At 42.2% G+C, this 25,361-nt stretch overlaps 1 protein-coding gene across 3 annotated transcripts in view; it reads left to right on the forward strand.

Annotated features, from left to right (window-relative positions):
- Window positions 1-6,248: 6,248 nt before the first annotated feature.
- LOC111161442 (dpy-19 like C-mannosyltransferase 3) overlaps window positions 6,249-25,361 on the forward strand; it is a 69,389-nt gene continuing 50,276 nt past the window's right edge. For all 3 annotated transcript variants that reach the window (XM_022525089.1, XM_022525091.1, XM_022525092.1), the window contains exons 1-3: window positions 6,249-6,323; window positions 8,047-8,188; window positions 11,221-11,354. In XM_022525089.1, the coding sequence (XP_022380797.1) occupies window positions 8,086-8,188; window positions 11,221-11,354 (237 nt within the window). In that variant the 5' untranslated portion in view covers window positions 6,249-6,323; window positions 8,047-8,085. The remainder of the gene's footprint in view (window positions 6,324-8,046; window positions 8,189-11,220; window positions 11,355-25,361) is intronic.

Genomic DNA, 25,361 nt, shown 5'->3' on the forward strand with positions numbered 1-25,361 from the left:
ATACTTCCAAAATCTATGAAGAACTTATCAAACTCAACACCCAAAAAACAAATAATCCAGGGGCACCTGGGTGGTTCAGTTGGTTAAGCATCTGCCTTCAGCCCAGGTCATGATCCTGGAGTCCTGGGATTGAGTCCCACATCTGGCTTCTTGCTCGGCAAGGAGTCTGCTTCTCCCTCTATCCGCTGCTCCCCCTGCTTGTTCTTGCTCACATTCTCTCTCTCTGACAAATAAATATACAAAATCTTTACTTTTTTTTTAAAGAAAGAAAAACAAATAATCTAGTTAAGAAATGGGCAGAAGACATGAACAGAGATTTTCCCAAAAAAGACATCCAGATGGCCAACGGGCACATGAAAAGATGCTCCACATCACTCATCATCAGGGAAATGCAAATCAAAACCACAGTGAGACACCACCTCACACCAGTCAGAATGGCTAAAATTAACAAGTCAGGAAATGACAGGTGTTGGAAATGACATCTCCGAGGATGCGGAGAAAGGGGAACCCTCTTACATGTTGGAAGGAATGCAAACTGGTGCAGCCACTGTGGAAAACGGTATGGAGGTTCCTCAAGAAGTTAAAAATAGAGCTACCCTGTGATCCAGTGATTACATTGCTAGGTAATTACCAAAGGATACAAATATAGAGATTCAAAGAGGTACATGCACTGTGATGTTTACAGCAGCATTAACAACAGCCAAATTATGAAAGGAGCCCAAGTGTCCACTGACTGATGAATGGATAAAGAAGATGTGATACACACACACACACACACACACAGACACACAGTAAAATAACACTCAGCCATCAAAAAGAATGAAATCTTGCCATTTGCAACAACGTGGTTGGATCTAGATGGTATTGTGCTTAGTGAAATAAGTCAGAGAAAGACAAATACCACATAACTTCACTCACAGGTGGAATTAAAAAAAAAAAAACAACAGATGAACATAGGAGTGAGGAAAAAAGAGAGAGATACACACAAACCAGAAAACAGACTCTTAACTATGGAGAACAAACTTGAGGGCTGCTGGAGGGGAAGGGGTTGGGGACATGGGCTAAGTAGGTGATGGGTATTAAGGAAGACACTTATGATGAGCACCGGGTGTTGTATGGAAGTGATAAATCCCTCAATTCTACTCCTGAAACCAATATTACACTATACGTTAACTAGAATTTAAATAAAAATTTGGAAGGGGGAAAAAAAAATGAACAAGCCAAAAAAAAAAAAAAAAAAGAAAAAACTGGTAAATGATTATAAAGTTCATCTGAGCGAGTAAATACGAAAAACTTACCAAGACATGTTTAAAAGAAGTATAGTAAAGGGGCACTTGTTCTCGCAAGTATCAAAGCTTTCTATAAAGAAACAGTAATTGCGAATATGTTGAACTGTTCGACAGAATTCCTTTTTTAAGTCACTTAAACATAGTGAAGTGAGTTAACAAACAGGCCATAGACATACGGGATTAGGAGGTGACAAGGTAATTCAAAGCAGTAGATTAAGAATAATGGTGAAGCAGCCAACCAACCAGCTAGAAAGAAATTATGTCAGATCCCCATCTCACCCCATGTATTAAAAAGATGCCACATTTCTAAAAATTAGAAGAAAGTATTTTTAAAATTTTACCATCTTGCAATGGGAAAAGTTTTCCTAAGCATGATGGAAAAACCCAGAAACTATAAAGGAAAGGTGACAGATTTGACAACATAAAAATGGAAAATTGCTACGTAGCGAGACACCTGGCGAGGCATTCGAGAATGAGGAAACATCTGCGGGGCATAAAACTAAAGGCTGATATCCGTAATCTGGGAATATTCCCTTGTGTCAACATTAAATCAATGACCGGTCAAAGAACACAAAAAAGACAAATCCTAGAAAAAGAAACGCAAACAGCCAATAAACCCCTAACCCCACTGTCTCCGCCTCACACAGAGCATTTTAAGTGATCCCTCACCTGTTGAGTAAGATTGGCCAAGATTCAAAGTATCCATTGTTGGCAAGGGCGTGAAGAAATCAGCACTGTGATACACATCCATGGAAGTGTAGAGTAATGGAGTCATTAACCTTTTTGGAATGTCGTTTGCCAGTGTTTATCATCATTTAAAATATGACTTCTAGCAATTCTGTTTCCTGAAATATGTCCTAAAGAATTACAAAACTATAGTCTCTACAGCATTGCTTGTAATAGGATAATGCTAGAAATCACCTAAATGTCCAGAGGGGAAGAGTTAAATAAAACCACACAGAGGAATACTAATGGACTGATTACCTATCATTGTGTAACAAAATTACCCCCAAACTCAAAACCACAATAAACATGGATGATCCCATGGGACGCCTGGGTGGCTCAGTTGGTTAAGCAGCTGCCTTCGGCTCAGGTTGTGATCGCAGCGTCCTGGGATCGAGTCCCACATCGGGCTCCTTGCTCAGCGGGGAGCCTGCTTCTCCCTCTGCCTCTGCTGCCACTCGGCCTGCCTGTGCTCACTCGCTCTCTCTCTCTCTCTCTCTCTCTCTCTGGCAAATAAATAAAATCTAAAAAACAAACAAACAAACAAAAAAACCATGTATGATCCTTATTGTTTCCGGTGAGGTATTTGGGAGTGGCACAGATGGGCATTTCCAGCTCGTGATCTCTCATGAGGCTGCAGTTATCTGAAGGCTGACCTGGAGTTGGCTGACCTCCCTCCAAGCTGGCGCTGGGCCAGAGGCCAGCTGCTGCCCAGGTGGCCTTCTCCACTGGCTGTTTGAGTGTCCTTGCAACATGGTGGTTGAGGGCCCTGAAGTGAGCAATCCAAGAGAGGCTAAGGCTGAAATTGGGATGTCTTTTAAGCCCTACAACGTCATTTCCACCATACCCTATCGAACACACAGAACAGCTATGGTTCAGTATGAAGGGAGTCTACGAGAGTATAAATACCAGGCAGCAAGGATCATTGAAGCTGAAATTCAAAGACTGAATAGCAGGGAAGTCAGACAAAGAGAGTGCAAGGAGACACCCGCAAAAACCTTGAAGTTTACAAAAAGGAAGTAGGGATGAGGCTGGATAGGTAAATGGAAACTGATTCATGGCCATCATTCTAACTGTGTTTAAGAAGCTTGATTTTTATATAAAGCCACAAAGTCACCAGCAGAGCTCTGTTTTAGTAAGACCACTCTGGTCTTACTACATGGTCTTATTACATGGAGGGTGGACTGAGTAGACAAGGACACAGGGCAGGGATGGAGGTTGGGGCGGGGATGCAGGTTAAGCCATCAGCTAAGAGGCCATTAAAATGATCCTGACAAGGAAATGGTAACTTGGCAATAGAAGGGGAGAAAAGTCAGGCAAGTTCAGAGATATTTAGGGTCAAGTCCAAAGGACTCAGTATTTAGACATATGGATTACATGACAGGGGAGAAACCACGTTTGGCTCCTAGGGTTTTGACTTAAACAATTAGGTGATTAGGCACAAGGGATGAAAAACAGGTTTGGGGGTTAGAAAAAGTTTTTTTTTAGCAAGTTGGGTTGGAGATGCTTGCACACATGGAAATGTCGAATAGGCATTGGCCACATGGGACCTGGAGCTCAGGAGCTATGCCTGGGCATTAAAAACTCATGAGCCATCAGGATATCAGTGGAAACTGGGAGCCATGAGCCAGAGAACCGTTGCTTTTAAAAGGAAGAGTTTACAAGAAACTGAAAATTTCAAGAAGGCCAGAAAGGTAGATGGGAGAACACCAGGAGAGGATACTGACACGAAGATAGCAGTGATCAAGAGTGGTCGTACTACTAAGCCGAGCAATTTAAAACTGAACAAACATTGTACAGCAACTAAGAAAAAGACCATAGAGACAGAGAGCTTCCTCCCTTTCTGGGAAGGATGCGAACAGCATTGATGACTTCTGGTGTGGTGCTTCTCAAAGTGTGACGTACATACAAATAACCTGGGGATTATATGAAAACACAGATTCTGGCTCAGTAGGTGTTGGAGAGGGCCTGAGATCCTGTTTCTAAGAAAGTCCCGGGTGATACTCCCCGACCACAGACATTTGGGATAGCAAGGTTCTGCTGGCTCTCCAACTTGACTCACACAAAGTTCTTAAAAACAGATTATTGGGCCTCACCCCTACAGATTATGATTCAGTAGGTCTGGGGTAGGATCTAATCTGCATTTCTTTTTTTTTTTTTAATTTTTTTTAAACATTTTATTTATTTATTTGAGAGAGAGAGAGAGACAGTGAGAGAGAGCATGAGTGAGGAGAAGGTCAGAGGGAGAAGCAGACTCCCCATGGAGCTGGGAGCCCAATGCAGGACTCGATCCCAGGACTCCAGGATCATGACCAGAGCTGAAGGCAGTTGCTCAACCAACTGAGCCACCCAGGCGCCCTAATCTGCATTTCTAACAACCTCCCTGGCAACGGTGATAGTGATGCCATGGGTCCCCAAAGATCACAGTTTGAACTGCACCCTTCTAGAGGACCACCGCTTACCTACTGCTGGCCACAACATAGCGAAATCCATTTGGATCTCAAAACAATGCAAACAAGAGATATCCCTGTGCACCACTGCAGTCAGTCCGTGACCAGAACTCACCGAGGGCAGAGCCTACTACTTGCTATCCATCACTCTCATGGTTACTGTATCCCAGCGAAGGACGCCTTCTTATTTGAAGTATCATCATTCTGAAGACTTAACTCTCAGCAGTGGGTGCCTACTTTTACAGGTCTCAAGGTTTTATCTTGCTGGTAAAGCCATTTCCTGGTATTAAACCAAGCAGCTGCTCATGAGCACTACTTCCTTTACTCGGGATGTACATTGCACCACAGACACATTCTTCCCCAGAGGGACACAGTTTTAGACAAAACCCTACGCACAAAAAGGGAAAAATTTTATTTAAGGAGGACTCAATTCCCCTATGTATTTATTAAGCACCCAAATGTGTTTTATGTAAGGCACCTAAACACGAAAGAGATGGATTACAAATATAAGCCCTGCTCTCAAATCCCTAACATCAAAGCCACCAACGGTCAAGTTAAAACATGACAAAGGCCATCTGAAAAGAGAACTGACACATTTTTATTCAAGCCACCCAGCGGATACCTCAATCCATTTGCACAGAATGTGCGCTTGTTATTAAAAGCAACAGACACAGGGAAGAGAAAATACCCAACAGGGGTGACCAGGAAAGGCTTCCTGGATGAAGTAATTTCGTACTGGAAGGAGACAGATGGACAGTCTTTTCACAGGTGCAGAACCCAGAAGACCAGACCATTCCTTAAGAAAAATCAATTAAACATGTGGCTTGAGCATCTGCTGAGAAAAGGCTTCATCTACCGCTCCTCGCAGGGTGATCCACAAGAAAGATACCCAGGAAAAAGCACAGTACCTGCCCTCAAAAAAGGCTTACGCTCTAGTTTGGAGAGCAAGGCAAGCATATCCTTCCTTGAAGGCGAAATTAAAGATCGAGCGCGCCGCTCCCACCCCAACACTAGGGGGGAGTCTAGGGCGAGGCGAAGGCATCTCCAGGCGGCCTCACTGGCAGTCAGGAGACGCGGTCCCAGCACACGCCAGCGGCCTCCGGGGCCTGGGGGGGGCGGCGAGACCGGGGCTATGGGGGCGGCCGAGACCACGGAGGGGGCGCACCGGGCTCACCGACGCAGGAGGCGGGGAGAGGCTCGAGGGGTCGCCCTGCTTCGGTCCGCCCGGCCCTTAGCGCGCCCCCCCCCGTACCCATCAGCACTGGGTGGGGGACAGGCGGCCACGGGCGCCAGCAAGAGGTTTCCGCGGCCCCAAGGCGCGCCCCACTCTCAGCCCTGGGGCCACCCTTCCTCGGAGCCGGGCTCCTCCTCTCCCTGAGCCGCTGCATCTCCCTTTGCCCCGGGGCCGACAGGAGTCTGTGGGACCGAAAGCAACCTCAGAGCCTCAATGCCGGCAACCCCGGGTCGCAGCGTCGTGAGGACGCGGGGGCGGGGCCGGAGCGGCGAGCGGAAATGCGCTGCTTCCTTCCGGCCGGCGGCGCACGAGACGGGGCGGGGCGCCCCGGGTAGGGGCGGGGCCTCAAGCTGACGGACGGCTCCCGGGACCTATGGGTGCGGCCGCGGCGGCCCGGCCTCCCTGGCGCGCCCCTTCCTCGCGGCCGCGGACGCCCCCCCAGTCCCCCATTTCTCGGGTGTCGTACAAAGCTCCGCCGCTGCCCCGGTGGCCGCTGCCCGGTCCTCGCTGTCCCCACGACGCGTTGCGGGCTGTTCTGAGGCCCCGCCCCCGCGGCCCTAGACGCCCCCCGGCCGGCTGGCCTCCTTCCCCTCCCGGAGCCGCGCGCCAGGACGGCTGAGGCCGCAGGTCTGTGACTGCGTGTCGGGCCGCGGGCGGCGCGAGGGGACACGCGGGCGCGAGGCTTCGGCGGCGGGCCGCGGGGAGTCCGGCGTCCCGCCGAATGCGCCGCGACCACCGGGAGCCCGCGGGCCGTCCAGCCGCTCTGTGCAGTCGGGGGGGGCGCGGCCCGGGCCGCGGGGCGTCTGGGGGCGCCGGCTAGGGGACGCGGCGCCCGCTCGTCCGCGCGAACTGCGGAGCCGGGGGCGGCAGGTCAGGAGTGAGGAAGTTTGCCGAGGGCGGGGCCGCGTTCGCGGGCCACTTCTCGCTCCGGCCGCGCGGGCCTGGTCGGTGCCGGCGGCCGCGCCACGGTGCCCAGCCGGAGCGAGTCCCCGAACTTGGGCGGCCACCGCCGGCCCCTCGGCGTCTGCTGGGGACACCCGGTGCTGTGGGGCTAGGGTGCGGCGGGAAGCTGGGGGACGTGCCCTGCAGCGCCCGGGACGCTCCCCGCGCTCCGGCCCTGCGGAGTGGAGAGCAAGCGTCGCTTTCCTCTCCCTTCCCGTGTTTGAGATGGCATTCCCTTTCCTTTGGTGGGGAAACTTTTGTTTCGTAGTTCGTGCGGTTATCGCGGTTGCCAGACCCCGAGTTGGCGCGTCAGTGTTTCTGGCCCTTCTGTCTTAACTTGTTAGAGTGTATCGGCTCTGGAATATTTACAACTCCTTCCCGAGCCCTTAGAAAGGGCATGATTCCAGGATAGAGTGATTGGGAAACGAGCCCATCGACCCCAGTACGACTTTCTGCCTACACTCTTTTTTCCTCCCTCGCTGCTCCAGGTTCTCCATTTTCATTGTTTGTACTTAACTGTTTTTGCGTCTCACTTTTTTTTTTTTTTTTGTATGAATGAACGAACGAATAAATTGTATAATTTTGGTTGGTTGGTTGGTTGGTTGGTTCCTTCTATAAAGCAAGTTGTTTACCTTTAGGAATTGGTAAACTGCCCAAACAATGGTGCCCGGCATCTGGTCATATTTCGTAGTAATTAGTAAGACGCTGTTCATTATTCAGAGGAGGGAAGCAAGATGTTCCGGAGGACTGTAGCCAGCTTACTCACTGCCACCACTCCCTCGCCTCCCACTCGCTGCTTCCAAACCAGGCTTCTGCACCCTGCCTTTACTCCCACTTTTGCTCCCTGGGATAGCAGCTGCCCTGATTGGCACACCCCCGCTGCCATCACCACTGAGGCGTGTTCCTAAAGCTTCCGTGTGAATTGTTTTTAAAGAACACCGGTATTAAAATTCAGGTACCTGAGACCAAACAGTATGTCACTTCTTCGGAATCCGGCTCTCAACAAATTTACTACTGAATGCCTCCTCCCGTGGTAGGGAACTGTAGGACATAATCTAAAACTGCATAATTAGGTGACCAATTGCAAGGTAGCTGCAGTGGCTCAGGAAGGAGAAAGCAGCAGCAGCAGCTGGCACAGGCACAGACAGGAAGCCTTCTTGCAAGAAGGGCAGGGGCTGGTCTGGGATGCCCACCTGTATTCTTAACTCTTGACAGCGTGTATTAAGTAAATATTGGTGTTGTGTCTTGACAGTAACCTTGAAGGCTGGTTAAGATTTGATGGGAAAGTGGGAGGGCATGCTAAGCCAGGGACAAGGCTTCAAGTCACTTAAGCACAGATGCACACAGGGTGTGTTGGGGAGAGGGTACTGGCATACACACAGGCAGTTTACTTTTCTGTCGTTTGTAGGAGTGGTTGGAAGAACAATGCATGTAAGTCTTTGACACCATGATATCCATCAGGCAAAGAAAAGGAGTGAAAACCACAGAAGTTTCTGAGGATTATGCAGCACAAGAAGCAAATGTGAAGTTGGGAAATGAATTGCCATCTGGTAGGTGATTTAAATTAAAGCACCATTTGGGATTGCTTTTATTTTCTGCATATTAAAATATCACTCTCCAATAGAATAAGAATTTGGTGAGACCTGACAGTTGGGGAGACTTGTTCTAATACCCTGATGTTTTAGTTCGACAAATGATTTGATTGTACTTTGATAATACTGGCTTTATAGTTATTATCAGATAGAAGGTGAAAGAGCTCTGATTAGAACCCATTGTTTCTCAGCTTTCTGTTCAGTAGATTCTGGTTTTGCCAATCTTTGACTTCCTAAAGTAATGCTTTCCCCCACGGTTCAGATTTTAGTCTGTTTCTAAATTTTCTGGTTTGTGTGTGCTGTTCACTCTGCACAGCCTTACCTTGGGAGATTTTCTCATTTCATGAAGGTATTGAAAATGAATCAAACTTCTTTTTATTCTTTATATGAATTCCTGAAATTTTCTCCTTTGGTTTGGGGAGGGAGGACGGTCAAAATTGGGTGAGTTGTTTATATAATGCTGAAGATTCTTGCTAAGCTGTATATCAAGTGATATTAATTACCAACTTCCTGACTCCATATTTGCTTTCTTAACTAAGCATGCTCAAGGTTTTTAAAAATAAACATGAAGAATTCCATGTCTGTCAACCATTTTGGATATCTGACAGAATTTACATTAATGGCAGCTATGTTAATTCTTTTTTTTTTTTTTTTTTTAGCTATGTTAATTCTTATCAGCCAGAACTAGTAAAGTAATTTGGGGAAACAGTTTTATAAAATAAAATTAATCTATATCAAGAAGTCATTCCATCCAACTCTGCTAACAGCAATTTTGGACAAGACAGCATACTTTCTTAAGGCTTAAACAATGTAACTTCAAGTTTGCTTTTTTTGTTTATTATTTTATTTATTTTTTAAAGTATTTTTTTTTTAATTTATTTGCGCGCGCACAAGAGAGAGAGAGAGAGAGAGCGAGAATGAGCAGGGAGAAGAGGGAAAAAGCAGGCCTTCTGCTGAGCAGGGAGTCCACTCAGGTCTAGATACCAGAACTCTGGAATCACGACCTGAGCTGAAGGCAGATGCTTAACTGACTGCCCCAAGTTCTCTTTTTTATATTAAAACATAATTTTGAGGGGCGCCTGGGTGGCTCAGTGGGTTAAAGCCTCTGCTTTGGCTCAGATCATGATCCCATGGTCCTGGGATCGAGCCCCACATCGGGCTCTCTGCTCAGCAGGGAGCCTGCTTCCTCCTCTCTTTGCCAGCCTCTCTGCTTACTTGTGATCTCTGTCTGTCAAATAAGTAAATAAAATTTTTAAAAAAAATAAAACACAATTTTGAGGATTCTTCATTTTACTGAAGCAGTATTTATTTGTGTCAGGAAAAAAACCCTGAAAACTAAAGAAAAGAAAAAAGAAAATCCTCCCACAAACAAATCGATCCTGAGAATACCACCCATGAAATTTGATCTTGCTGTCTGAATGTCTCTGCAGGGATATAAATGCAAGCATTCATATGTAGTTTTACAAAATTGAGATCCTAGCTGTTTTATAACTTGCTACATTTCTTCTTTTATGTTACGAACATATCTTAAGTCAGTCAATGTAGTTTAAAATGTTACCAACATAGTCATTGTGTGGCCATAGCATAGTTTATTTGACTCATTCGTTGTTGAGTGTTTAGATGGTTTTAATCTTTTACTTAGATAAACAGAACTATGAGAAATATACTGTGGCCAAACATTTGTATACAAACATTGCATATGCCTGGATTTTGAATTATTGGTCAAATTGTATGCTCATTTTGGTAGTTTATTTTTACTAGTTATTGCCTTGTTGTGTTCCAGAGAGTTACCAAGTTACTTTCCCACCAGCAATGTTTGAAAAATACTTTTGGTGCTCGCTTTGGCAGCACGTATATTAAAATTGGAACAATACAGAGAAGATTAGCATGGCCCCTGCACAAGGATGACTCGCAAATTTGTGAAGCGTTCCATATTGGAAAAAAAAGAAGAAGAAAAATACTGTTTTGTACCCTTATTAAAAAAGGGTTAGCATTTTTAAGTTATCAAATTGGCCAGCATCTAAAAAGTTACAGCTTATCGTTTTGATTTGCATTTCCTTCTTTCTTTCTTTCTTTCTTTCTTTCTTTCTTTCTTTCTTTCTTTCTTTCTTTTTTTTCTTTTTTTTTTTAGAGAGAGAGAGAATGTGGGCCAGGAAGTGAGGGGGGCAGAGGGAGAGGGGGAAAGAGAAGCAGGCTTAAGGGGCAGCACAGAACCCAACGCAGGGCTCAGTCTCAAAACCTTAGGATTATAACCTGAGTTGAAGATCAGAGGCTCAACCCATGAGCCACTCAGGTGCCCCAATTTGCATTTCTTTAATACTGAAGAACGTGAATATTTTTTTCTATTATTGGCCATTTTTTCTTTTGTGCTTTGCCTACTCATAAGTTTAATCTGTTTCCAACTGAAAATTCATTTTTTAAATCCTGAAAGTGTTCATCCTGTATTAAAGTTACTTAAACTTTCTTATATGTGCTATAAATATTTTTTCCTAGTTTAAGTGTCCTCTAACTTGAGTTGTGATGAATTTTTCTCCCCTGATGGGTTTTTGGATTTTAAGTTGTCAAGGTTTTTGGTAGCTTTTAATGAATAAACCACAAATTATCTGTAGACCATCTCAAAGACTTTTTATCTCCTAGACATGTAACCCATTTACTCCTCCAAATTTCATAGGTAAATTATAGTTACTAAGCTATGCCAGACACAGACCCTAGTTATTAAGATGAATAAGATAAGGTGCTTGTCCTCTGAAAGCTCACGCTATCTGGCAAAATGGACAAGTGAACAGTTAAATAGAGTTAGGTAAAAACCGTGATAAAGTATGAAAACAGGTCTCCCAAATCACAGAAAGGAACCCCTAAGTGCCTGCCTGGAATAGGGGACGCTTCGACAGCGACAGGCAGCGGAGCTTAGCATACCTGCTAGGCTGAAGTAGAACTAGTCAATGCTGCATTCTTTACTGACTTTGCTGTTTGTTTTGTCTTTCTAAAAGGTTATACCACTAGAAGGTTGTGGAAGCTTCTGTCATTCACAGTTGGTGGAACCATTGCCCTTTGCATCGGACTTCTAACGTCTGTCTACCTGGCCACTTTACATGAGAACGATTTGTGGTTTTCTAATATTAAGGTATGAAGGTCCTGTGACCCTGTGTGGTTTACTCGTCAGTGTCTCCAGTAGTTTACCATGTACATGAGTGACCAAGATAACGCAGCTTTGCCATAAAGAATCTAATCTCTTAAAAAGCTTGACTCTAGCGTAAAGAGACTTCATTAGTTTAAAAGAGCATCAGAGTTTTTGTCATCAGTGAGTTTTCTCAGTTTCATTAACTTTCTCCAGTTACACGGTGGTTACTCTAAACCAGTGTTTTTCAACCTATACATTGTGAAATTGGCCCAGTCAAATCATGAGTGACGTTTTTCTAGTTAAAGAAAGATGCAAGAGAGTATTATGACAAATACACTAGGGCTGAGAGTTATTTGTGTAACTATTAATTATATATTGTTATATAATTAATATATATAATATTAAATCTGTTATATGTATATGTATGTACAAACCGGGTCACAGTAGAAACTTTTTTTTTGTATTGGGTACAGTAAAATAGAAGAGAAATCAAAAGCCAGTGCTCCAAACCATAGGGCCATAGATGACCTCAGTGTTTCATACCTTTCTAAGCGTAGATGCAGTGGTGAGAGGACAGGGGAACCCATATTTTTCTGAGGAAAGGAGCCGTAATTTTCATCGCATTCTCAGGAGGGTCTGTGCCATCTTTTTTTTTTTTTTTTTTTTTTAATTTATTTATTTGACAGACAAGAGATCAGAAGTAGGCAGAGAGAGAGAGAGGAGGAAGCAGGTTCCCCGCTGAGCAGAGAGCCCGATGCGGGGCTCGATCCCAGGACCCTGAGATCATGACCTGAGCCGAAGGCAGCGGCTTAAGCCACTGAGCCACCCAGGTGCCCCGGGTCTGTGCCATCTTAAACACCAATCCTTGTTCTCTTTTTTTCCCTTTTTAAACATTTCTAAGTATCTTTTAATTTGCCATTGTTTTCAGAACTAGTGTATCACTTATACAAGGAAATTTACACATTGCCAGTATTTTTCATCTGGTATGTGTGCTGCCGAAGCAAGCACAGTATTTTTCATCTAAATATCCTTTGTTTTTGATCCAAAATGTTGTGCCCTTTGACCTTTTTTACTATGGCTTCTAATGACTAGCTGCTCTTAAAGGTAAAATTCACTTTGAAAAGGTCAAGTATTTATCATCTGTCTGAATATTCAAAAAAGTCTTTGCAGAATCTAAAGTAGCTCTCAAAGAGCTTTCCAAAATATGTTGAGCTTTGATTCCATTGTTGGAATGAGTCTCCAAAGGAGACTACTTTGAATGACAAATTTAATTTATAGGAATAACTTCTGATATGCTTATTTTTAAAACTTGTCATATTACTGTATAGGTGTAGTGTGTGTGTGCATGTATACCTTCATACAAATTATCATGATACAAAAAATAATTCTCTTTCTGGGACAGTGGGGAGTTTTTCTTGTGAAGAAATATTTTACTCACCTTTATTTCTTTAAAATGGAGGGTTTACAAGTAGATTTCTTAGAACTACACAATATAATACTTTTTTATCCACACAAGTATTTTGAATAAAGACTGAAATATCCTTGTGTGGGCATATGGCTGAAGTTAAGTGCTAGTAACTCTGTAGTAGGGACGAGATGCTGAAAGGGATCACATAACTTATTTTCAAATTGTAATTTTAGCTCCTCAGAGTTTTTAAGTGGCCTTGCTAATAACCTTAAGTAAATACACCCCCATCATTATGAAACTTGAGCACCCTTGATCTGTCTCTGAAATCTCGCCAGGTTAAAGAAGGCATTACACTTTGACCTAGTATTTATTGAGCACCTCTTCTATAGTAGCACTGATCTAAACGCAGTGGGGAACATGGCAAGAGTAACAAAGACTAATGAATTTGCCAGCAGATGCTCCAGTGTAACATGTTAATTCTGTAAGTATGTGTTGAGCACCTATGGTATGCCAGCCAGCACCGTGCTCAGCTGTAGCAATACTGCCAACTGAAGCCAGGCCCCTGCCTTCAGAGCGTTTACGCTCTTGAGGGTATAGGCAAGTACACAGACCGAGACAGCCCATCCAAAATCAGTACGTTGTTGGAGTAGGATAGAGTATTGTGGGAGCACAGAGCAGGGGTAGCCTGTTCCAGTTGTGGAAGGTCAGGGAAGTAATGGTTAAGGAGACCTGAAGGATGAGAAGGGTTAACCAGACAAACTGGGGAGGAAAGACGAAAGTCCTAGGGAAGGGACACATACAGGAACTTCGGGAGGCAAGAGCGTTGAGAGCGTTCAGGGGCTGGCGGCAGTTCAGCCTGGCCACGGGGCAGATGGGGAGAGAATGTACTGGGATGGTGAACAGAGGCCAGGTCATGAAGGAACAGCAATGTCATCATCTTGTTTGGGAAAGATGGCTCCGGCTACAATATGGAGAGTGGGTTTGAGGAGGATAGCACTAAAGTGAGAGGAAACCACCAAGAAAATCCAATTCAGTGGATTCATTACTATCTGAATGTCAGTAAATGCATGTTTTCTGTGCGCTAGACATGGAACTAGGCCCTGAGAGTACAGCCTTTGAATCCGATGCGGAACCTAATTCTGATGGGGAGGGGAGAAAAAAGAAACTAACAAAAAATGTATTATAGGGGAAACCAGACAGTGTGGTGACATAGTTATTGGGAGTGGGTGTTATTGGGAGTTATTGGGTGGGTGTTAGTGGGAGTTATTGGGAGTGGGTGACATAGTTATGTGGGGACATAGTTATGAAACTGGGAGGGAAAGCAGATAATTTTGAAGACAAGACCTACATCAACACTTAAATCCTAGGAGCCAGTCAAAAGCAGAGGGAACAACAAGTGAAAAGGCCCTCGGGTAGGATGAAACTGGTCAAGTTGAGTATCAGAGAGAAGGCACATGGGGCCAGAATTTTATGAGCAAAGAGGAGAATGGAACCAGAGAAGCAAAGACCAGATCCTGTTGGAGAGAAGTGGACAGAGTCAGAATTCAGAAAGGATGTAGCGATTCATCATTTGTGTGGTTGGTGATTGAGAAGGAAGAATCATCGGTGATCATCTGCTTTCTGCCATTAGCAGCTGAATAGATGGGTGGGTATGCCGATCACTGTGATAACGAACTCTGTGGGAAGAACAGATCTGGAGTGCAAAAGAACTTCTGTCACCACCTACCTAGAGTTAAGCTGAACTTGACAAGTGAAGGGCATAGAGTCTGCCACAAAACTGCCCTCACTTTTGACCACCACTGAAAGGTTTGGGGGTCCTCAGACTACCCTCACTTCTGACCACAAGTAGACTATTAACTTGGGGATACCCACCCCCCTCAGGTTCAGTAATTCACTAGAATGCCTCACAGAACTCAAGAGAGCCTTACACTTACGATTACAGTTTTATTTTGATGGATATAAATCAGAACCAGCCAAAGGCAGAGACTCATTGAAAAAGGATCCCAAACTTAGGCTTTCCATTGTCCTTTCCCTGTAGGGTTAGGACACATTGTCTTCCTGGCACATTGAGAGGTGATAATGTGTTGAGTTTTGCCAACCAAGGAGGTTTACCTGAGCTCCTGTGTCCAGAGCTTTGACTGGACTTCCATTATGTAGGTATGATTGATGGAGTCCTTGGCCACAGTGTTGAATTCAAGCTCCAATCCCCCTCTCCTCCCTGGGGGTTGGGCCAATATCAGCTGGCTCCAAGCCCCAACCCTCTAATCACACAGCTGGTCTTTCTGGCTTGGTCAGCCCCCATCCTGAGTCATCTCCTTAGAACAGAGTATCAGATGTCATCCTGAGGAACCCACCATGAACAAAGACACTGTTCTCACTTGGGAAATTCGCGGATTTACTGGCTACCTCCCAAGAACTGGGGACAGAGGCCAGCCAAATTCTTTGCAGGGGACAGCGAGACAGCAAATGATACATCCTTGTTTGGATACGTTATGAGTCACTTTTGAAACAGTCCAAGGAGAGAGATGGAGTAAAGGGAGCTGGATTCATGGATCTGGAGGCAGGAGACCCATCTGTGTTGGAAATGGACATTTTCATATTACCAGCTTGTAGATGTGTGGGCAAGAATGTTTGAGGAGTGTTCAGAGTGAGAAAGAGACCCGAGGCTAGTTTCTGTCTATGCCTCAGATACCATCTGGGAGCAGCTATAAAACAGGAACATCCTCGAATCTAACAGGTTTCTTTCCACCAACACCCCCGTCCCCTGAAACGTACAATTAAGCTCAGTCTTGTGGCATTTTTTTCTCTTTATTCAAGCAATAGCTTGTAGCACAGAATTTTCCCCCCTCTCCATCATAAGAGGAATCCTCAGATGTTTCAACTACTTCTCAAACCTGACGATACCTCTGCATAGGCACTTGGTTTATCTTTCCTCTTAGATTATGTAAACCCAGTGCTGTCCAAGAAACTTTCTGCAGTGAAGGAAATGATCTATTTCAGCACCATTCAGTGCAGCAACCACTAGCCAAATGTAGCTGTTAAACACTTGAAATGTGGCTACTGCAGCTGAGGAACTAAATTTTACATTTTATTTAGTTTTAAAATGTGTATACATTTTCTGTGAATAAACCAATGAAAATGATCGCCATTAATGATCAGAGACATTACTCAGCCAAAGGAAAAGCTCGTTTTCAGAGTTTATACGCCTTCAGAAATTTACTCCTTAATTTATACCATTTTCATATTGGGGGATTATGGGAATATTTGAGAAGTGTAAAGCTGTTTTCTTTTTATACTTATGGGTTATAACTTACAAAATTGCTAGGCTATTTTTTATGAAAATACTTTGATCCTTTCTGAACACTTTGAATTAGTTGTAATTATTCAGAGAGTAAAAACATTGTTTCTAAAAGAAACAAATCACACATTGAGTTTATGCATTCAGAACAATGCTTTAAATGTTAGTTGCTAATCTTTTTTTTTTTTTTTTTTTAAAGATTTTATTTAATTATTTGTCAGAGAGAGAGAGGGAGAGAGAGCAAGCACAGGCAGACAGAATGGCAGGCAGAGGCAGAGGGAGAAGCAGGCTCCCTGCTGAGCAAGGAGCCCGATGTGGGACTCGATCCCAGGACTCTGGGATCATGACCTGAGCCGAAGGCAGCTGCCCAACCAACTGAGCCACCCAGGCGTCCCGTTAGTTGCTAATCTTAACAATGTTAGTATTTGAATGTGGGAACTCTGAACCAGAGAGCAACTGGAAAGTTGAAGATGTTGGTTTAAATGGTTGTGGAAAATGTATATATACTACCCTTTCTTAGAATATTTTTTAGTTTATTTTTAGTTTTTATTTAAATTCCAGTTGACATACAGTGTAATACTAGTTTCAGGTGTACAGTTGAGTGATTCATCACTTTTATACGTCCCCCAGTAATCGTCACAGTAAGCGCCCTCCTTAATCCCTGCCGCCTACTTCCCCCAGCCCCCAGCCACCGCCAGTTTGTTCTCTACAGTTAAGAGTCCGTTTCTTGGTTTGCCTCTTTCCCCCCATGATCATTTGTTTTGTTTCTTAAATTCCACATATGACTGAAATCATAGGGCATTTGTCTTTCTCTGACTGACTTATTTTGCTCACCATTATACTCTCTAGCTCCATCCACGTCATTGCAAATGTCGAGATTTCATTATTTCTTTTATAATTTTATTATTTTTTTAAGATTTATTTTTATTTGAGAGCGAGAGAGAGCAAGAGACAGAGCATGAGGTAGGGTTAAGGGCAAAGGAAGAGGGAGAAGCGATTCCCTGCTGAGCAGGAAGCCTGATGTGGGGCTCCATCCCAGGACCCCAAAATCATGACCTGAGCCGAAGGCAGACACTCGACTGAGCCACTCAGGTGCCCTCCCCCCCTTACTGAATGTCTACTGTGTGCTTAGCACTGTTTTAGGTACAATTTAAACATTTTATTTAATCTGGCTGTCTGCAAAGCCCAAACCTTTTAACTCTAAATTGACCTTTAAATGCAGTGTGCTTTTCTGCTGCCCTTTCTTACAAACAAAACACACTAAAAGGGTTCAAAGCCAATGCTCTTACTTGCTGTCTACCCTTACGGTGCCCAGCCCATCATCAGCACTGAGCAACAGTGATCTGTTTAGACTGGGCTTGACCTATACAGGTGAGGGAAGTGTTATAAGGAGGAAAGAGGGGAGATGGGGACAACAGCTGCTATAAAAGATCTGGGCTGGAACTAGAGCAGAGGGACACAGCTTTTGGAGCTTGCCTTCAGAGATAGGATATAGTTAGTCCTGGCAAGTAGGGAGCTAGTCAGTGCTTTTTTAGTGACTTGTGTTTAGTAGATGCTAGCGTAAAAATATATATAGTGTGACTCTTTTTATTTTTTGAACACGTGTTGTGTTACTTCTTACAAACTATACCGTGACAACAAAAACTTTAAATCAAAAACATTACTCAGTATTCATAACCCTTAACAAAACCCAGTTTTTGTATTTCTCTTCCATGCTTCATCCTGTATGTGCATATATTTCACATACTTATGACTCATGACCCTGAGATCAAAACCTGAGCTGAAATAAGTCAGATGCTTAATCAACTGAGCCACCCAGATGCCCCTCCAATATACTTCTAATAAACAGATTTATCTGATGTTACATCATATGCTTTTCCCATATATAAAGTTACATATGTATATGAACTTGCACGATTATTATGTAAATGATTATGTTTTTGTAATTTAATATTTTTTGATATTTAATACTCTTAGTTACTTCACTATTTCTATGCTCCCTGATTTGGGATAGATTGTTCCTAATGGTGTAGTTAAACCCCTTGAATTGCTCATTACTTCTTGTTTCAAAGTGGTAGTGTAAAGATGTCAGTTCCTTCATCTTTTTAGAATTACCTCAAAGCAGTTAAGGAAACTGAAAAGCAGATAGGCATTTTCCATCCTTGATGAAACTAAGAAAGGCCTATGATCTAGACCGGTGTGTGAGGGAGGGCCACCAAACCCAGTGAAACTCGGAGGAGCGTGGAAAGGTACCGGGAGAGGACTCTCAGAGCTGCAGGTGTCAGAGGAAGTCGCCAAAGCCCACTTCTCCGAGGCTGCCGGCACACCCTGAGGGCTGAGACTGAGGTCCCCCAAGGAGAACCATGGGGCCAGATGCACGCGGTAATGGCGGGAGCTTTCCTGGAGACCTTCCGGTACGAAAGAGAAGTAAGCTAGGCAGGCCGAAGGCAGTAATCACAGGGACAAGCCATTTTTGTAAAAGTACTATTTAAGAAAACCAGGGGCGCCTGGGTGGCTCAGTGGGTTAAAGCCTCTGCCTTCGGCTCAGGTCATGATCCCAGAGTCCTGGGATCGAGCCCCACATCGGGCTCTCTGCTCAGCAGGGAGCCTGCTTTCTCCTCTCTCTCCCTCTGCCTGCCTCTCTGCCTATTGTGATCTCTGTCTGTCAAATAAAAAAAAAAAAAAAAAAAAAAAATTAAAGAAAACCAGGATAAAGGGAGAAAACTGTATGTTGAACAGCTCTGAGGCTGCCAATCTTGATTGGCTAAAATGAGGAAAAGAATAAAGGGCTCGCTCTTGTAAACTACGCCGTATCACAAGGAGAATTCTTGCTGGCCTGACCGGTGGCCCTGGCCTGTCCCCCACATAAACTTCCTGCTGGTTTGGTAAGAACTGGCCAAGTTAAGAAATGTCTCACAACCAGAAAGGAACTAGCACAGGATCTGTACAGTGAAACTGCAAGAAGAGAAGGAAGAGAAAAACAGGAACAGATGATAAGATGAAGAATAGTCACCAGAAACAATTCCTAGCAAAGACCTGAAAATTGTGACCGAATTAAAAAACGTACTCACATTAAAAACTAACATAATAAGCATTTACCACCGTGGAAGATGAATTCAAAGCAGGGCTGTAAGAAGGTATAGACCGTCCTCAAGGACTTACAGGAAGGTAACAAGAGAAAATGAAAGATGAGCTGGCAGAACTTAGGCAAGAAGTCGAATTAAAAGATAAAACCATAACAGAAATCACAACAATCTTGGAAGCAACACACAAAAGATTAGAGTCTGCAGAAGGCACAGAATAAGAAGTGTTGCCCTGATAAAAGAAAACAAAATGGGGACGCCTGGGTGGCTCAGTGGGTTAAGCTCTGCCTTTGGCACAGGTCATGATCTCCGGGTCCTGGGATCGAGCCCCACATCAGGCTCTCTGCTCAGCAGGGAGCCTGCTTCCTCCTCTCTCTCCGCCTACCTCTCTGCCTACTTGCGATCTCTGTCTGTCAAATAAATAAAAATAATCTTTAAAAAAAAATGAAATTAATACTGTTAAAATAGTGGAGAGAATCTGACAGATGAGTAAGACAACAGCAAACATGCATAATTTGTCCCAACAGAAGAGAACCAAAGCAGTGAAACAAGGGAGAATCGTGTTTAAAGACTTAATTCAAGAAAACCTTTGAAAAATGAAATATGATTTGAATCTACAAATTGACAGGGCACAATGGGCCCCAGGAAAACTTGGCCTAGAAAAGTCATTAGCAGGATATAGTTCTGTGAAATTGCTGGGCTTCAATAGTAAGAAGCCCCTGGACATCCTAACAAAAGATCCCTTTACCTGTAAGAGAAGTCAGTGTGGCTTCCAACTTTTCCATGGTAACGTTTAATGCTTAAAGGCCTGGAATGATCCTGCACAAGACTCACATGAGCGAATGTGCTTTATATATTTTAATCCAGTCATTCTATCATGTATAAAAGCACTACACAAATTGTCCTGATGCTGAGGAAATATATTTTTTTAAGAACACCTGAAGAAACTGGTAGAGGGAAAACTTTATCCAGCTGAGAGAGAAAAGGCAAAACCATGGCAGAAAGACTGCCTTGAGGTGCAAACATATTTAATTGTGGAACTAGCACTAAATAGTTATAGAACAAAATAATATGATGGAAACAACGTGGTAACACCTAGCAGTGTTAGAACTATGAAATAGTAACAGAATAACAATGTAAAAATGAGTTAGAAGAGGAAAGAAAAAAAAAGGTAGAAGATGGTGGAGGAATCCATTTTTTTTTTTTATAGACAGAAGTCAGGTTTCATTTCAAAATGAGAAGTCCAGAGGCACGTGGGTGGCTCAGGCAGCTAAATGTTCAGCTCTTGATCTCATCTCGGGTCCTGATCTCAGGGTGGCGAGTTCAAGCCCCATGTTGGGCTCCATGCTGGGTGTGGAGCCTACTTCAAATAATCAAGAGACAGATGTATAGTGTTTGTAAAAGAAAATTCTAAGAAAAATATCAAGTAAAACGGAGCAGGGAAGAACTATAAATTTCATGATTATCATTACTTGTTATATAGAAACTCAATAGATCCTGTCCATAGAAATAGAGAATTAAGTTATCCTTCAAAGTTATAAAGGTAGCTCCTAGAACAAAAACAAACCTTCCAAATTAAAAGACACACACACACCTCAGACACAGACCATATCATAAAGGATTTGTTCTAAAGAGTAACAAAAAAATCTGATACAACATGTATTAACACAAATATGCCAAAATATTTTTATATAAATAAGTCTGTCTGCTTTACTCACTTGATAAAAACCGTATCATAAAGCAAAATCCAAATCACGTACTATATGCGTAAGATTCTCACAGAACAGAGTTCCTTAGAAGGATTAGACCAAAGGTAGATAAGGATTTGTTGAACTATTTCCCCATAAGGGGGAAAGAAAGTCTTAGACAGAAAGTGTTAAATGAAGTGAAGAAGGGCAGTTTTTTAGTGATAAAGATGCCAGCCACAGATAGGACTATCCATGTGTCAGATAACTTACCAATATTTATAAAGCAAAAAGCACCGGAAATACAAGAAGAAACAGAGAAACACATTAATGCTGGGTTTTAATTCTTTCTCAGTTCATAAAAAAAAAGCAAGTGGTCAAAAATAAGAATATAGAAGGCCTAGGGAAAATAATAAGGGTTTTAATCTATAAATATCTAAAGACAGAACGTATTTTTTTTTTCAAATATCCACAGAGCATTAACTAAAATGTTGATATGTTAAGCCATAGAGAAAATCTCAGATCCAAAACTACAGGCGTTATTTCCTTATCGCAGTATGATAGTGCATAGTCTTGGCTTGTTCTTGACTCTGGGGATAATGGTCACAGACTCAACATTATACTCTTTTCATTCATTCATTCATTTAAATTAAAAACTGAAGATAACTAAAAAGAAAAAGTCACTTTCTAGAAATCTAAAAATATTTCCTAACTTTTTGTTGACAGGAAATTAAAACTGAATTTACAGAAATTATAAATGAAATCTAGAAGGAGATGAAAACCGTATTTCAGGACTAGGGAATTCAGAAGAATTTGTAGCTTTAAGTATTATATTAGGAAATAAAAATGAATAAACAAACAAAAGTATTCCACTTATGAAGTTGGAAAGTAAAAATCTAGAAATGGAAGGATAAAGGTAAAAGGAGAAATTGATCAATTGGAAAATAGGAAAATAATTAATGAATGGTTATTTGGGGAGTGAAAAATAAGGATAAGGATGAGATAGGAAGTATAAATACCCAAATTGAGAAATAACAGAGAAGTAATTACAGAGATCATGAAATGTGGTAGCAGAGAAATAACCGTAGACCATGAAATAGGAAAGCACCAAACAAAGCACCAAAAATTCTGTTTGATTCAGTGCAAATTAGATGAGTGGATGAAACATGATTTTCTGGAATATAAGTTACCAAAACAGGCCCCAAAACATGTTATTATTTTTGCAGGTGTAGCAGAGAAAACTTGGTAAAGAGCTACCCGTCCTACACCTCCCCAAACAGCCAACCCCATTGATTTTATGGAGGAATTTTACCAAATAAAATATTCCAGTACTATTTCAGCTATTTTAGAACACCAAAGAGAAAGAAAACTTCCAAATTATTTTTATAAATCAGATGTAACACACTGAGACTGAGGATCAGAATATAACCACAGTCAGCTTTCCTTAATCCCCAGCAGTTATGTTCTAAGAGTCACTGAGAACGCTGAGTAAGAGAATACCGAACCATTGCTCCTGGGGAAGTTGTGTGTGAGTGTGTGTGTGTGTGTATGTGTGTGTGCGCGCGCGTGCGCTCGCGCGAGACACACATAGGTCTTAAATTCTAAAAGCACTTCCTGGTAGTTTCTATTTTCTTTATTTTATAAAAGAGAAAATGAGGTTCCGGAGGGTCAAATGACTTGCCAGGGCTGCCCCACTAACAGGTACCAGAGTTGGATTCCGACTCTATCCATGGAGGCTCAGAGCTGCGGTCTCTGTTTGCACTCACTGCTCTTTACTGTATTCCTCTTGTGATCGTTTCTGTCTGAGAGCCAGAGCAAGAGGCAGAGCACACTTTCACTGGTCTGCACTTTGCTGCAAAAACACAGCAAGTGTTAATGCTGTCAATTTGGTGGTTACAAATTTTAGCTAGTAGGCAGATTGGCGAACTAGAAATCTGCAAATAGTGAGAATCAATTGTATATAATCTAGATAATAATAAAGAAAACAAAACTCAGAAACTAATCCCACTTACATATCTTGAACCAAAAATTCTAGTTAATATCAAGAGAATCTAGTTGCATATCAGAAATATAATGCACCAGGAAAAAGTCATTTTTATGCCAGGAAACTAAACGAAATTGTTGGGAAATCTAGTAATATACTTGTTTGCTATCTCAGTACTTGAAAAGATGCAAAAAAAAAAAAGGGTATTTGAAAAAATCTATTATTTCCTTGTAACATATGTAACTTCAAATTAAGAATAGACCAGATGAGCCCATTACATCACTGGAATAAAAGACAAAAATCATATGATTGTCTCAAAAGACACAGAAAAAGCATTTGGTAGAATTCAACAACTCTCCACAATAAAAAACACTCAACAGACTAGAAATAGAAGAGAACTTCAGGGGCACCTGGGTGGCTCAGTGGGTTAAAGCCTCTGCCTTCAGCTCAGGTCCTGGGATCGAGCCCCACATCGGGCTCTCTGCTTGGCGGGGAGCCTGCTTCCTCCTCTCTCTCTGCCTGCCTTTCTGCTGCTTTGATCTCTGTCTGTCAAATAAATGAATAAAATCTTTGAAAAAAAAAAAAGATTTAAATAAAAAAAAGAGAGAGAGAGAACTTCAACCTCCTAAAGGGCATCTGCCAAAAATCACACAACTAACATCATATTTAGTGGTGATAAATTGAAAGCTTTCCCCTCAGATTAGAAATAAGACAAAGATGTCTGTTCTAGCCACTTCTATTCAACATTATACTAGAAGTCCTTGTCAGGGAAATTAGGCAATAAAATGAAACAGAAGGCCTCCAAATTGGAAAGGAAGAAGGAAAACTGTCTCTGTTTATAATAACATGATTTTCTAGATAGAATTCACCAAAAAGAACTATTAGAACTAATAAGTCGGTTTATCAGGGTTGCAGGATACAAGATTGATATATAAAAACTGATTGTATTCGTATGCAGTAGCAATGAGCAAGCCAAAAATGAAATTAAGAAAATAGCATCATCTCAAGTAAAACCTCTTTAAAAAGAAGGAAAATAGTTTCATTTACAATAGCAACAAAAGAATAAGGTACTTAAGAATAAATTATGCAAAACAAGTCTAAAGCTAAAATCATGTTCATGAATTGGAAGACAGTCTGGTTAAGATGGTGTTGGTGTCCAGATTCAAAATTATCCCTCTCAAAATCCCAGGTGGATGTTTTTGCAGAAATTGACAAGCTGACCCTAAAATTTATATGGAAACTGAAAAGACCCAGAATAGCCAAAGCAGTTTTGAAAGAGAACAAAGTTGAAGGACTCACACTCCCTGATTTCAAAACTTACTCTAAGAGTACAGTAATCGAGACAGTGAGCACTGGGAGGAGGAGAGATGAAACAGAATTGAGAGTTCAGAAATAAACCCTTACATTTCTGGTCAGTTGATTTTCAACAAAGATACCAAGACAATTAAATGAAGAAAGAATAGTCTGCAACAAATGACCTGGGGACAATTGGATATTCATGAGCAAAACAAGGGAATTGGGCCTCTTCCTCCTACATACACACAGATTAACTCAAAGTGGATCAGAGACTTAAAAGTAACTATGAAACTTCTAAAAAAAAAAAAGCATGAATAAATTATCATGGCCTTGGGTTAGGCTAAGCCATCCTGGATACAACACCCAAAGCTCATGCTAGAGGAAAAAAAGTTATATTGGACCTCTTCAAAATTAGAAAGTTTCGTACTCCAGGGGATACAGCCAAGAAAACAAAAAGACGCCACTTAGAATAGGAGAAAATATTTACAAATCATATTCCTGGTAAGAGATTTGAGTCTACAATCTACAAAGAACCATAATAACTCAATAATAAAAATAGAGTTCAATTTTTTTAATGAGCATAGAACTTGAATAGACATTTTTCCAGAGATGATCTGCAAATGGGCAAAAAGCTCATGAAAAGATTCTCAACATCATTAGCCTGTCAGGAAAATTCTAATCAAAGCCACAATGAGGCAACACTTCACATCCACTAGCAGGGCTCTAATAAGAAGACATGTAATAAGTGTTGACAAGGGCGTGGAGAAATTGGAACCCTTCTACACTGCTGGGGGGAATGTAAAATGGTGCAAACGCTTTGGTAAAGGGTCTGGCAGGCCCTCAGACAGTGAAACATAGTTATCATACGATCTTAGCAATTCTACTCCAAAGAAAATACCCAAGAAATATGAAAATGCATCCCCACAAAAACTGGTACATGAGTATTCATAGCAGCATTTTTCATAATAGCCAAAAAGAGGACACAAATCTAATGTCCACTAATGGATGAATGGATAAGTAAAATGTGGCATATTCATGGAATGGAATATTGTTTGGCAGTTTTTTAGTGAATTAATGATACATTAGAGGAGCCTTGAAAACATGCTAAATGAAAGAAATCAGGCACAAGGCACGTATTGTATCATTTCATTAAAACGAAATGTCCAGGATAGCCAATCTAAAGAGACAGAAATTAGATTAGGAAGGCATGAGGGATTTGCAGAGTGACAGCCAGGGGTTTGGTGTTTCTTTTTAGG

The sequence above is a fragment of the Enhydra lutris genome, unplaced genomic scaffold (genome assembly GCF_002288905.1).
Source record: "Enhydra lutris kenyoni isolate GAN:26980312 unplaced genomic scaffold, ASM228890v2 scaffoldscaffold85, whole genome shotgun sequence".
Taxonomy (NCBI): domain Eukaryota; kingdom Metazoa; phylum Chordata; class Mammalia; order Carnivora; family Mustelidae; genus Enhydra; species Enhydra lutris.